This window comes from Macaca fascicularis, chromosome 11 (genome assembly GCF_037993035.2).
Source record: "Macaca fascicularis isolate 582-1 chromosome 11, T2T-MFA8v1.1".
Classification (NCBI taxonomy): domain Eukaryota; kingdom Metazoa; phylum Chordata; class Mammalia; order Primates; family Cercopithecidae; genus Macaca; species Macaca fascicularis.
Window position 1 is genome coordinate 8,347,385 of NC_088385.1, and position 15,984 is coordinate 8,363,368.

At 36.8% G+C, this 15,984-nt stretch overlaps 1 protein-coding gene across 2 annotated transcripts in view; it reads right to left on the minus strand.

Moving 5' to 3' along the window:
- The window catches only part of CD163L1 (CD163 molecule like 1), an 83,203-nt gene that overhangs the window by 23,236 nt on the left and 43,983 nt on the right, over window positions 1-15,984 (minus strand). For both annotated transcript variants that reach the window (XR_006690381.2, XM_005570013.4), the window contains exon 9: window positions 2,424-2,744. Coding sequence is in view for 1 of the 2 variants with exons in the window: in XM_005570013.4 (XP_005570070.4) it covers window positions 2,424-2,744 (321 nt within the window). In the remaining variant the exon portion in view is untranslated. The remainder of the gene's footprint in view (window positions 1-2,423; window positions 2,745-15,984) is intronic.

The window sequence follows — 15,984 nt, forward strand, 5'->3', positions numbered from 1 at the left end:
TAGCATTTCCACTTGGATTTCTTATAGACATCTCAATGTGAATTCTTTGGAGTCTTTTCAAACTTCTATCCAAGGCTGCAGACTTCCATATTCCTATTGATAGAACTCTACCATTCCAGACATTCAAATATTTTGAAATAATTCTTGACTTCTGTTGCATAATTTATCTCGCCTTTCAGAAAGTTTTGTTTTCTGTATTTTCAAAGTATGTCCACAATCCCAAAACTTCTCACCCCTTCAATCCTAGTGCCTGGATTGAGCCACCATCATTACTTGCCTGAGTTACTGTATTAGATTCCTACAGATTCCCTGTTTCTGTAATTATTCCTCTATAGTTCATCTTTTAAAAAAATAAAAACCCAGAGAGGTCATTTAAAATGATGTATCAGGTTAAATCAGTATTCTGCCCCAAATCCTCCCATGACTCCATATTTTACTCAGAGTAAAAACTTAAACTCCTACAAAGATCTACTTGTCCCTCAGTGACCTTCCCCTGCTCATTTACTTCTTTTGGTGCCATGTTCTGATGCTTTACTTACTGCTCTTCAGCTGCACTGGATTCCTTTCTCTTCTTCAAACATATCAGGCATAATCCTACCCCAAGGCTTTTCAACTGGCTGTATCTCTATTTGTATTTTCCTTCTGCATATATGCATATAACTGACTCTCTCATGACCTTCAAGTCTTTGTCTATGTTTCACCTTTTAAGTAAGGCCTACTCCAATCATTTTATTTGGAATTTCATTCTGTCCCATAAACACTCTGGATTCTATTTTCTAGTTCTATTTTTTTCCCATAGCTTCTAACATCAGCTAATAGCATATATTTTACTTCATCGCAGAAAGTGATGCTCTTTTGAACAGCACTACTCTAGAATCTCCTATCAATAAAAAAAATTGAGTAACTCCCCTGGAGATTATATTCCTTTTTAGTCATCACCTTATCTATTTCTTCCCCTTAAAATTTCAACTTTTTGGAAATAATCTATGCCTATTATTCCAACATTTTTACCTCCCATTTCCTTCTCAACTTGAAATGATCTCCTTTTTCTAATGTGACAAAACTACTTTTATTAAATTTATTCATGACTTCTCTGTTGCTAAGTTTAGTGGAAATTGTTCAGTTTCATCTATATTGGCTTCTTAGGGTTTTTTCTTTTTTTAATCCATGTCCCCATCTTTTTGAAACATCTTCTTCCCTTGGCTTTAGTGATGTGACATTCTGCAACCACTATTCCTCAGTATGCTTTTCCAACTTCTTTTATGTCAATAAACTATTAAATATTATTGTTCCTCAGACCTAAGAGCTCCTCTTTCTTTCATCTAGGCTTTAAACATTCTCAATTTACATTTTATTCCTAGATTTAGTTTCCATCCACATATCTAGGACTCTAATAGTTACATCTCCATTCAATAGAAGTCTTCTGATCACCTAAATTTTATATCATATTTCCTCCAACCCTCTTCATTTGATGACTGCTTTACTATTGCCTCATATTTCACACATACAAAATTGGACTCATCATCCCACTCTCTCTAACCTGCTCCTCTTCCAAGATTATCTTTCCAGACAATGAAACTGCAGTGCACCCATCTGCTTAGTCTAGAAACCTTTATCTTTATTCCCACATTCAGTGTATTAAGTTCTGCTGGTTTCAGCTACTAAATATTTCTGAAATTTGGAAGCTTTTCAGCAGCTCTACAGTGAGCATCCTAATCAGAATTCCACATCTTCCCTAGAATTAGTCAACGTGACTCCCAGCATCCAATAGCCTCCTCTCTCCAATACACACACAGACACACACACACACCACACTGCAGCCAGAGTGCTGTCTTTGAAATGCAAATTGTATCATGCTTACAACCTTCAATGGTTTATCATTCACTTTAGAATAAAGTCCAGAATTCCTATTCCATAAATAACCTTTCCCTTCCCTACATATCAAGACTTTATTATAACTTTTCACCCTTGTTCACTTGGATCTAATACCTCTTCTTTCAACCATCTTTTAGTTCCCGGAATAACACAAGCTTATTCCCAAGTGTGGTACTCGAATAAAATACTGCTGTTTAAATTAATTTTCCCAACACTTCTTCATATGATTAAATCATACCTGTCCTTCGCATCTTTCCTTAACTATCACTTCACAGAAGTATTCTCCAACTCTGCAAATAGGTAATATCTTCTAATTATGCCTTCTCATTTCATCTTGTGCTTCTACTTCACACAATTTTAAATAAACAATTATTTTATTATATATTTTTATTATATGCCTGTCTTCTAGATAAGAGGGTAGGATTACTTTTACCTAGTTCATTTACTTTTGACCTAATACTGTTAAGTAGCCACTTCATAAACATGTATTAAATAAGTGCAAAAAATAAATAATTGAATAAGTGTGTTTATCTTTGTCCAGAAATTACCTGAGCAGATCACACTTGCTTCCATATTTAAACGACATGCAGTCTGTTTCCACTCCCATCGTATACAATCCCAGAGAGACGCTTCCCTTCCAGTGCAGCCAGAATTAGATATAAAGATGTGTAATGTTCTTTCTGTGAAATGAGGCTCTCTGTAGACCAAGATTGGAGACCCACATTCAAGTTGCCTGCAAACAACTTCAGCAATGTTTATTCCCCAGCTGTTAGCACACAGAATTCCTGAGGCACCCTGGACTTTCACCTCAACTCTTCCAGCACATCTGCTGCTTCCACCCACAAGCCTCAGCTCCATATCTGATGCATCTGAAACCAAATACCACAATGATTTTAGAGAAGCACTCTGTGTGAGACATTAAAGATTCTTATCCATTCACATACACTAACATAGACCAGTGGCCAAAAGTTGAGAGATTGTTCAGGTCCTGGCTTCACCAGTGTTTAACTTTATTTTGTACTTTCCTTCAAACTTAATTTTCCTTTTTATTGGATAAAAAATAAAATAACAAAAGTACACCAAGGTATGTTTCAAATCCATGAACATTTCTGGCTTATAAAGCAAGGATATAATTTCGCTTACAACATCTTATCAGAGACAGGATAAAAAATAATGTTACTCAATGGCCCTAATTCTTGCCTGAGTATTTGAAGAATTACATATTACATGTTAGATACCGAAGAGAATGTTAGGAAGTGGTGAAATAATTTAATGAAAAGGCGATTCCTCAAGGATCTAGAACTAGAAATACCATTTTACCCAGCCATCCCATTACTGGGTATATACCTAAAGGATTATAAATCATGCTGCTATAAAGACACATGCACACGTATGTTTATCATGGCACTATTCACAATAGCAAAGACTTGGAACCAACCCAAATGTCCCTCAGTGATAGAGTGGATAAAGAAAATGTGACACATATACACCATGGAATGCTATGCAGCCATAAAAAAGGATGAGTTCACGTCCTTTGCAGGGACATGGATGAAGCTGGAAACCATCATTCTGAGCAAACTATCACAAGGACAGAAAACCAAACACCGCATGTTCTCACTCATAGGTGGGAATTGAACAATGAGAACACTTGGGCACAGAGTGGGGAACATCACACACCAGGGCCTGTCGTGAGGTGGGGAACGGGGGAGGGATAGCATTAGGAGAAATATCTAATGTAAATGACGAGTTAATGGGTGCAGCACACCAACATGGCACATGTATACATATGTAACAAACCTGCATGTTGTGCACATATACGCTAGAACTTAAAGTATAATAATAAAAAAAAAAGTCAAGGAAAAACTACATAGGGTTGTGATATTACCAAATCCAGAAAAATGGAGAAACTTGCCTATTAGTAATGCCAAATGAAGTAATTCTAAAAAGAAATTGGAGCTCAGGAAAAGAAAACATGAAATTCACTGTATGTGAGAAGAGGAGTAGGTGAGTTTTGTTTTGTTTTTTTTTTAATGAAAAATGCTCAGCATCACTAATGATCAGGAAAATGCAAATCAAAACTACAATGCAACACCACCTTACTCCTGTAAGAATGGCCATAATCAAAAAATCAAAAAATCATAGATGTGGCCGGGCGCGGTGGCTCAAGCCTGTAATCCCAGCACTTTGGGAGGCCGAGATGGGCGGATCACGAGGTCAGGAGATCGAGACCATCCTGGCTGACACGGTGAAACCCCGTCTCTACTTTAAAAATACAAAAAACTAGCCGGGCGAGGTGGCGGCGCCTGTAGTCCCAGCTACTCGGGAGGCTGAGGCAGGAGAATGGCGTGAACCCGGGAGGCAGAGCTTGCAGTGAGCTGAGATCCGGCCACTGCACTCCAGCCTGGGTGACAGAGCGAGACTCTGTCTCAAAAAAAAAAAAAAAAAAAATCATAGATGTTTGCATGGATGCAGTGGAAAGGGAACACTTCTGCACTGCTGGTGGGAATGTAAACTACTACAACCACTATGAAAAACAGAGTGAAGATTCTTTAAAGAACTAAAAGCAGAGCTACCATTTGATCCAGCAATCCCACTACTAGGTATCTACCCAGAGGAAAATAAGTCATTATCTGAAAAAGATACTTGCAAACGCCTGTTTATAGCAGCACAAATCACAATTGCAAAAATAATGAACCAGCCCAAATGCCCATCAGTCAACAAGTGGATAAAGAAACTGGTGTGTGTGTGTGTGTGTGTGTGTGTTATATACACACATATATATACACACATATATACACATATATATACACACACATATATATACACATATATATATGATGGAATACTACTTAGCCATAAAGAAGAATGAATTAATGGCATTCACAGCAACATGAATGGAATTGAAGACTATTATTCTAAGCGAAGTAACTCAGGAATGGAAAACCAAACATTGTATGTTCTCACTCATAAGTGGGGGCTAAGTTACGAGGATGCAAAGACATAATAATAATACAATGGACTTTGAGGACTCAGGGGAAAGGGTAGGAGGGGTTGAGGAATAAAAGACTACAAACTGGGTTCAGCGTATACTGCTTGGGTGATAGGTGCATCAAAATCTCACAAATCAAAACTGAAGAACTTACTCATGTAACCAATTACCACCTGTTTCTCCCAAAAACTTATGGAAATAAAAAACTTTTTTAAAAGGAGGAAAAAAAAGAATTAAATCAGAAAGTAATTCTGAGCCAAATTGAAAGAGTCAGCTCTTGAAGGAAATTTTTAGCAGTATTGATGTAAAATGAAATGAATCTAATTCTAGAAAGGTTACTTTATCTTTTTAGGACAGTTTGGTAGCTTTGAGCGTGCTGTGGCATAGTCTGTGAAACAAAAATAATATTGCCTGCTAATTTGAGAATATATCTAATTATACAAGAGTGTAATACTTCTTTATCTAATTAAAAACTATAAATGGTATCAGCTTGTTTTCTATTGTTTTAGTTAAAAATAAAAATTCATATTATTAAATGCCTATGTGATATCAAACTATTTTTCTACTTTATATACTACATTATCTTAATACATTTATTGACTTCCTAATGTTGACAGATCTGACATGTCAGAAAATCAACTCTGACTTTGTCTGACCAGCTCAAACCTGACCAAGTTACTTCCTATTGGCCTTGAGAAGAAGAAAAATATAATGAACATGGTCTAGAGGACCTGGAATGTCTGTCCTTTCCTGCCACTTCACCCCACTTCCTGCCTTATAAAACAGCTGAATGAAATTCACCCCACTTCCTGCCTTATAAAACTGCTGAATGAAATTCACCCCACTTCCTGCCTTATAAAACAGCTGAATGAAATTCACCCCACTTCCTGCCTTATAAAACTGCTGAATGAAATTCACCCCACTTCCTGCCTTATAAAACAGCTGAATGAAATTCACCCCACTTCCTGCCTTATAAAACAGCTGAATGAAATTTTACTGCATTGGTTCTTTTGGTATAATCTTGTGTAGACATGAGATGATTCTCTAAATAAAACTCTCATTCAGCAGAAAAATAGAGTTGCAATGTATTTCCATTTTAAGCCTATTCGTTACTCTGTGTCTCTGGAGCTCAGTGACAGGGTTTGTGAAACATGAGTTTCTGTTTGTAATTGGCAGGAGTTTCAAAACAATAATCGTGTGAGGGTGGCAGATCAGTCTTAGCAACTTTACCATAAAAGTAAAAAGAAATTTTTTAAAATGGGACTTATTGTAGGTACTGATGTTTAGAGAGCTCTAATTTTGTGTGTGGTGGTGGGGAGGGTGGGAAGAATAAACATATATATCTTGTAGGAATCTCTATCGAAATTGAGATTCCATGAAAGGGTGTCTAGAAACAGATGAACTTTCTTCCCTAAATGAACTACACTAAATATAGGGAAAAACATATTTCACTGCTTTGTAGCAACATATGTCCACTCTGAGAGAGAGTCTTAGATGGAAAAACAGGTGTTGTAGGTGATTCATCATAAAAAGATGACATCACATTGACTTTTAGTTTTTTCTGAATTAAAAAAATATATTTATATATAATTGTTTTATATACATAATTATATATTTTATATACACAATTATATATTTTATATATAATGGTTTTATATAGAATTGTTTATATATAATTGTTATAGATAATTGTTTTAAATATATATATACACACAGAGATATATATAATTCTCAATATATAAAACAATTATTACCAATAAGAAAGTCTGTAGTTTACAGTAACAGATACAAGCACAGAGAAGAAAGGTGTGGGTAGTTTCTACGGACTGGAGTTGGGTCCTGTGTTCAGGAACCCTCAACTGTCTTATTGAAAGACACACTGATACTCATGACTATGGAGAGAAGAACTTTCCCTTAAAAGAGAATAGCTCAAGCGAGAGGCTTCAAGATGGTTGCTAGAGGCACCCAACACTCACCACCAAAAACGATCAAAACAGCAAGTAGATCATTTCACAACGAATAGTGTCTAAGATAGAACACTGGAATTCAGCAGGGAAGTGATAGGGAACAGATCCTTCTGAGGCACAGAGAGAGAAAGAAGTGAAGCAATTGTCTGGTTAGGATTGACTAGAAGCCTGGTAAGGATCCCCACTGTAGAAAAAGAATAAACAAGAGATTCCTAGCAGTCCACATTCCCACTGTGGGCCCTTGCAATCCTAGCCATGGGAGAGCCCCTCAGCTTCTGTGGGTTCTCAGACTAATATAGGGAGCTGCCTAGAGTTTGCACAATAGCATTGTTCCAGAGGGGAAGTTTATGCTGAGTCCTACATCCCAATCCCCAATCCCAAGAACCAAGTAACTGCAGCATGGCACCATTTTGAGAGTCCAGCTCCCACAAGATTGCATCCTGTCCTGGGCCTCAGTAAACCCTACATCTTTGCAAGTCTAGAACCCCACTGATATCCTCCTTCGTCCATCCGGAGGGCTGCAGTGGTGCCATGCTGGCTGGACTGGCAGTGTATCTAGGTCCCAGCCATCTATTCTGCACAGTGTCTCACACCCTGGGAAATGGGTAGTTCACAGAGGAGTTCCCCCATGATGAAGAGAGCTGAAGCATGTCTCCCCAGAGCCTGAGAGCCACCTGCCTGGGGTCACTATCACTGATAGCAGCCTCACTTTCTCACAGCAGCAGGGACACTGTGCACTTGCATGAGCCTTCAGTGAGCCTGAAAATGGCTTGCCAGGATGCCATACAAGGACCTACATGGAGGCTTGCCCCACCTGCTACCACCTAAGCATGCCACTCAATGGCCTGTAAATTGCCCCATTCCACTCATCATATCCTGACCCTGTGTGCAACATCAGTAGCCTTGAGGATAGACCTGCACTGCTGGGTGCCACCACCGCCTCCAGCACCCACCTACATGTGCCACCTGGGGGCTTGGAGAATTGCCTGCCCAGCACTGCTAGCACCAGTGTATACCAGCTTGGAACCTGAGAGTTGGCCTGCCACCACTACTGCCGTTGGGGACACCGTGCATGTTACCTACGGGCCTGAGAACTTTCCCACCTGCCTAACCCAATGCTGCCACTGCTGGTAGACAAGCAAGCCACCTGGAAGCCCAAGAATTGACCCACCTAGATCAGCTCACATTGGTGCTTGCATGTGCCACCTAGGGTCTCATGGACAGGCATGCTCAGCCTGCTACCACCACCACTGAGACCCAAGGACTGGCTTGTCTGATATACTTATTCTTAGCAAAGCTTCACAACAGCCTTAACTAATAAATATAGTCTAAGCCAAAGAGGAAATCCCAGACACTCTTGACACTGATTACCACTGAAGAAATCATGGAAATTACACTAGAGCATGTACCCAGGATCAAAGATAAACTGTCCTACTCAACCAACACTATAGATATATCTATAACAAAAAGTTTTCCTCCATGAAAGCCAACCCCAAAATTCGAAAGCAATGATTGTTATACCAGATGCACAGATATCAATGATATCAACACAGTGAAACCCCATCTCTACAAAAAACTACAAAAATTGGCTGGGTATGATGGTGCATGCCTATGGTCCCAGCTACTTGGGGGACTGAGGTGACAGGATTGCTTGAGCCCTGGAGGTCGAGGCTGCAGTGAGCTGAGATTGTGCCACTCCACCCTAGCCTAGATATCAATGTCAGGATATCAATGTCAGGACACAAGAAACATAAAAAGGCAAGGAAACATGACACCTTCAAAGGAACACAATAATTTCTCCAGCAACACATTTCAGCAAAAATAAAATTGATAAACTGCCTGAAAATAATTTTAACTAATGATATTAAAGAATTTCAGTGAAACACACACACACAAAAACACAGATAAATAATACAAATAAATTAGAAAAACAATTTAAGATATTAATGAGAAATTCAACAAAGAGATAGAAATCATAAAAAAGAAACAGAAACCATGGAACTAAATAATTCAATGAAAAACATAAAAAATACAATCAAATAAAGCAGAAGAAAGAATTGCAGAACTTGAAGATAAGTCTTTGAAATAACTTAGTAAAAGAAAAAGAAAGAAATTTTTTTTTAATTAAAAAACCTTTGCAACACATGGGACTCCATAAGGTGACCAAATATTTGGATTTTGGGTATTCCCAAATACCCAAAAGAAGGAGAAGAGATGGATAATGGCATAGAAAACTTATTTAATAAAATAATAGCTGAAACTTTCAAAGTTTTAAAAGATACTTAGATATCCAGATATAAGAAGTTGAAAGATGTCCAAATAGCTACACCTCCTCCCACAAAATGTATTCTCCAAAGCACATTATAGTCAAACTGTGACAAGCCCAAGATAAAAAAGTGTTAAACACAACAGGAAAAAAACGGCCACTCATGTGCAAGGAAACCCAGATCAGATGAATAGGGGATTTCCCAGCAGAAATCTTACAGGCCAGGAAAGAAAGGTATCGTGTATTCAAAGTGCTAAAAGAAAAAAATGCCAGCCTAAAATACAATACCCAGCAAAGCTATCGTTCCAAAGTGAAGGAGATATAAGGTCTTTCCCAGATAAGCAAAACATGAGGAAATTCATCACCACTAGATTGGTCCTACAAGAAACACTTATGGAAATCTATATCTGGAAGTGTATATCATCATGAAACCATATGAGAGTATAAAACTCACTAAGCAGACAAATGAGAAAAAAAGGATCCAAGTGTTACCACCATAGAAAACCACAAAACAGCAATAATAAATAAGAGAGAAGAAAATAAAGGATATATAAAACAACAAAAAACAATGAATAAAATGACAGAAATAAGTCCTTATACCTATCAACAATAACCTTGAATGTAAATTAATTAAACTGTCCACTTAAAAGGTATAGATTGGCTGAACGGATAAAAAAAAAAATGACCCAAATATATGTGGCCTAGAAGAAAATGACTTCAACTGTGAAAATAGACATAGACTGAAAGTGAAGAAATGGACAAAGATATTCCATGGAAATGAAAACCAAAAGCAAGTAGGAAAGTAGAAATAGCTATACTTACATCAGATAAAGTGAACTTTAAGTTAAAAACTGTAAAAAAAAAACCAACAAAGATAATCATCATATACAGATAAATTGATCAATTTATTAAGAGGCTATAACAATTCTAAATACATATACACCCAACAATGAAGCATTCAGACATATAAAGCAGATATTATTAGACCTGGAGGGAGAGAGTGACTCAAATACAATAATAATTGACACTTCAACTATTTATCTCAATATTGAAGATATCGTCTAGACAGAAAACCAGTAAAGAAACATCAGATGAAACTAGACTTTAGACCAAATGTACTTAATGGACATTTACAGACTATTTCATTCAACAGCTGTAGAATATACATTCTTTACATCAGCACATAAAACGTTTTCCAGAATAGACCATATTCAAGGCCACAAAACAAGTCTCAACAAATTTTTAAAAATCAAAATTATATAAAGTATCTTATCAGACCACAATGGAACAAAATTGGAAATCAATAACAAGGTAAATTTTGGAAACTAAAAATACATGGAAATTAAACAACATGCTCCTGAATGATCACTGAGTTAATTAAGAAATTAAGAAGGAAATGACAATATTTCTTGAAACAAATGAAAATAGAAACACAACATAACAAAGCCTATAGGATACACCAATAGCACAATTAAGAAGGAATTTATAGCAATAAACAAAGCAAAAAGGTAGGAAAATTTCAAATAAACAATCTAATGATGCATCATAACACGCTAGGAAAGCAAGACCAAACCAAACCCAAAATGTGTAGGAGGAAAGAAATAATACAGATCAGTGCAGAATTAAACAAAATAGAGCCTAAAAACCAATACAATCAATGAAACAAAAAGTTGACTTTTTGAAAAGATAAGATCAAACTTTTGCTTAAAGAAGAGCAAAGATTCAAATAAAAATCACAAACTAAAAGAGAAACATTACAACTGATACCACAGAAACACAAAAGATTATCAGAGACAAGTATGAGCAACAATATACTCACAAACTGGTAAATCTAGAAGAAAGGATAAATTCCTGAACACATACAATCTGCCCAAGATTAATCAAGGAAGAAATAGGAATCCTGAACAGATCAGTCATGACTAATGAGATTAAATCAGTAATAAAAAGTCTCCAGACAATGGAAACCCTAGGACTAGATGGCTTTACTGCAGACTTCTATCAAACTAATAAAGAAAATCTAACATCAATTCTTTTCAAACTATTCCAAAAAATCAAAGAGGAGGGCATTCTTCCAAACTCATCCTATGAGGCCAGTATTACCCTGATACCAAAACCAGAAAAGGAAGCAACAGAAAGAGAAACATACAGGCCAATATCCTTGATGAACATAGATATAAAAATCCTCAACAAAATACCAGCAAGCCAAATCTGCCAACACTTAAAAAATATATATATATACACTATGGTCAAGTGGGATTTAGTCCAGGCATGCAAGCATGATTGAACATATGCAAATCAATAAAAGTGATACGTTATATCAACAGAATGAATGACAAAAACCATATGATCATCTCAATAAATGTAGAAAAAGCATTTGAAAAAATTCAACATCCCTTCATAATAAAAACTCTCAATTAGGCATAGAAGGAACATACCTCAACATGAGAAAGGCCATATAGGACAAGCCCACAACTAACATTATAATGAATGGGGAAAAGCTGAAAGTCTTACCTATAAGAACTGGAAAAAGACAAGGATGCCCACTTTCACCACTGTTATTTAATATAGTACTAGAAGTCCTAGCCAGAGCAATCAGACAAGAGAAAGAAATAAAAGGCATCCAAATCAGAAAAGGGAAAATCAAATTGTCCATCTTTGCAGATGACATGATTGAATATTTAGAAAAACCTTAAGACTCCATCAAAAAATCTCTTAGAACTAATAAACAAATTCAGCAAAGTTACAGCATACAAAATCAACATACAAAAGTGAGCAACATTTCTATACACCAATAACAAACTACGGAGAAAGACACCAAGAAGGCAATCTTATTTGCAATAGCCACAAAAAAGAATAAAATAAAATATCTAGGAATACATTTAACCAAGGAGGTGAAAGACTTCTATGATGAAAACTATAAAACATTGATGAATGCAATTAAGGAAGACACAAACAAATGAAATGAAGAGACACCTCATGCTTTTTGATTGGAAGAATTAATATTATTAAAATGATCATACTACATGATATAGCTTGGATGTTTACCCCTCCAAATCTCATGTTGAAATTTGATTCTCAATGTCAGAGGTGAGGTCTAATGGGTGGTGTTTGCCTCCTGGTGGTGGATTGCTCATGGTTGCCTTGGGGCCATCCTTTTGGTAATGAGTGAGTTGTCACTCTATTAGTTCTCTTGATATCTGGCTGTTAAAAAGAGCCTGGTACCTTCTCTTCTTTCATCATGTGGTGTTGGCTCCCCTTCCCCTTTTGCCATGCTACCTGAGGACCTCACCAGAGGCAGATGCTGATGCCATGCTTGTTCAGTAGTAAGACTGTGAGCCAAATAAATCTCTTTTCTTTATAAATTACCCAGCCTCAAGTATTCCTTTATAGCAATGCAAATGTACTAAGACACTACCCAGAACCTGAATAACCACAGCAACCCTGAGCAAGAAGAATAAAGTTTGAGGCACATCATACTATCTACCTTCAAAATACACTACAAAGCTACAGTAACCAAAACAGCCTGCTATTGGTATGAAACAGACACATGGACCAATTAAACACAATAGAGAACCTAGAAATAAGTCCATGTATTTGTAGTTGACTGATTTTTGACAAAAGGCACCAAGAACATACATCGAGAGAAGGATCCCTCTTCAACAAATGATGCTGGGAAGACTGGATATCCACATGAAGAATGAAACCATACCCCTCTCTCACCATACATATAAATCAAAGGAAAATGGAGTAAATACTTAAATATAACACCTCAACCTATAAAACTACTAGAAGAAAACATTGAGAAAATACTCCAAGACATTGATGGGCAAATATTTTATAGCTAAGATTTCAAAAACACAGGCATCAAAACCAAAAGGAGACAAACTTTTAGACAAACTAAAAAGCTTCTACACAGGAAAGGAAACAATTAACAGAGTGAAAAGACAACCTGATGAATAGGAGAAAATATTTGCAAACAAACTCTTCATCTAACAGAGTGCTAATATCCAGAATATTTTAAAACTTGAATAACTTGACAGGAAAACAAAACAAACAACCCCATTACAAAGTGGGTAGGCTGGGCATGGTGGCTTATGCCTATAATTCCAGCATTTTGGGAGGCCAAGGAGGGCAGATCACTTGAGCCGGGGAGATTGAGACCAGCCTGGGCAACACAGTGAAACCCCATCTCTACAAAAAACTACAAAGATTGGCTGGGTATGATGGTGCATGCCTGTGGTCCCAGCTACTTGGGGGACTGAGGTGACAGGATTGCTTGAGCCCTGGAGGTCGAGGCTGCAGTGAGCTGAGATTGTGCCACTCCACCCTAGCCTAGACAACAGAGTGAGATCCAGTTTCAAAAAAAAAAAAAAAGGCGGGGGTGGAAGCAAAGGTTATAAAGGTTACGAATAGACATTTCTTAAAATAAGATAACAATATGGAGATTTCTCAAAAACTAAAAATAGAACTTAATCATATGATCCAGAAATCCTATTTATCCAAAGGAAAGGAAATCAGTATACCAAAAGAATACCTCCATATTGTTGCAAATCATTGAATGTCATTCTTTTTTGTCTGAATAGTACTCCTTTGTGTATATGCACATTTTCCTTATCCATTCATCTGTTGATGGACGCTTAGATTGCTTCCAAATCTTAGCAATTGTAAACAGTGCTGCAACAGACATAGGAGTGCAGGTATCTCTTTGATATATTGATTTCCTTTTGGGGGGTATATACCCAGCAATGGGATTGCTGAATCACATGGTAGCCCAATTTTTAGTTTTGCAGGGAACCTCCAAACTGTTCCCCATAGTGGTTGTACTAATTTACATTCTCATCAACAGTGTTCAAGTGTTCCCTTTTCTCCACATCCTCACCAGCATTTGCTATTGCCTGTCTTTTGGATATAAACCATTTAACTGGGGTAATATGATATCTCATTGTATTTTTGATTTGCACTTCTCTGATGATCAATGATGCTGAGCACCTTTTCCTATGCCTATTATGTTAAGTGAAACAAGCCAGGTACAAGAAGGCAAACATCGCATACTCTCACTTATTTCTGGGATCTAAAAATCAAAACAATTGAACTCATGGACATAGAGAGTAGAAGGATGTTTATCAGAGGCTGGGAAGGGTAATGGGTGGCTGGGGAGAAGGTGGGGATGGTGAATGGGTACAAAAAAAAAAAACAGAAAAAATGAATAAGACCTCCTATTGATAGCACAATTGGGTGACTATAGTCAATAATAACTTAATTGCATATTTTTAAATAAGTTAAAAAATGTAACTGGATTGCTTTATGTAAAGAATGTAACACAAAGGATAAATGCTTGAGGGAATGGAAACCCATTCTCCTCAGTGTGCTTATTTCTCATTGCACACCTGTATCAGAACATCTCATGTACTCCATAAATATATATACCTAGCATGTCCCCACAGACATTTAAAAAAATAATTTTAAAAATTAAAAAACAAAGGAATAACTGTACCCCCATGTTTCTTGCAGCACTATTCACAATAGCCAAGATATGAAATCAACCTAAGTGTCCATCAAAGGATGAATGAATAATTAAACATGGTGTGTATATATACATATATATACACACACACACACACACACACACATACACACAATGGAATACTATTCAGTCCCCCTAAAAATGAAATGTTACTATTTGCAGCAACATGGATGGCCTGGATGACATTACGTTATGCAGAATAAGCCAGGCACAGAAAGACAAATATCACATGTTCTCACTCATATATGCGAGCTAAAAAAGTCATCTAATGGAGACAGAGAGTAAATGATAGTTACCAGAGGCTGAGAAGGGTGTGTGTATGGTGGGTGGGCAGGATGAGGAGAGGTTAATAGGTCCAAACATACAGTTAAACAGAAGGAATAAGTAAGTTCTCATGTTCAATAGCACAGTAGGGTGACTATAGTTAAAAATAATATATTGTATATTTTTAAATAGCTAGAAGAGAAGATGTGAAATGTTATCAATACAAAGAAATGATAAATATTTGAAGAGAAGGATATCCTAAGTACCCTGACTTGATCATTTACACTCATGCAGCATTCCATGCTTGAGTTAAAATGTCACATGTACTCCATAAATATGTACACACATTATAGATCAGTAAAAATAATAAAAAGAGAATAGTGCATTGGAAGAACAAGCTTCCAGAAAACAACAGGTAAAATTCAAATTGGAAGATCTCTGAAGAAAGATTGTGACTATTTGTAAATCGTAACTCTATGTCTACCTACATTAAAAGGGAGAATAGAATTATGAAAGTTTAAAAGGAAAATTTCAAACTTATATCAGAGCTTAATGATTCTTTAAAATTTAATTTAATATCTTATCCACTCATCTTAGAAATAATGTACAGACTAAGGAATAAATATGTTGAAAACAAGGAAGCCCAAAGACCAATGATGTATCTGAGTCAGGGAATCCAACTCTTTTAAAAATTTTACTACATGGGTAGTTGTATATCAAATTTTTCTTTGTACCATTTTACAGTTGTCTAATAAAAAGTTTCATCTTAGAGAAGGAATCTACAAGGCAATTCTTGACATCTTTAAAATTATGTAAAGGACGGCCAAATAGGAACAGCTCCAGTCTGCAGCTCCCAGTGTGATCAACGCAGAAGACAGGTGATTTCTGCATTTCCAACTGAGCCTCCGCTGTTGATACCCAGGCAAACAGGGTCTTCAGTGGACCTCCAGCAAACTCCAGCAGGCCTGCAGCTGAGGGACCTGACTGTTAGAAGGAAAACTAACAAACAGAAAGGAATACTATCAACATCAACAAACAGGATAACCATACCAAAACCTCATCTGTAGGTCACCAACATCAAAGACCAAAGGTAGATAAA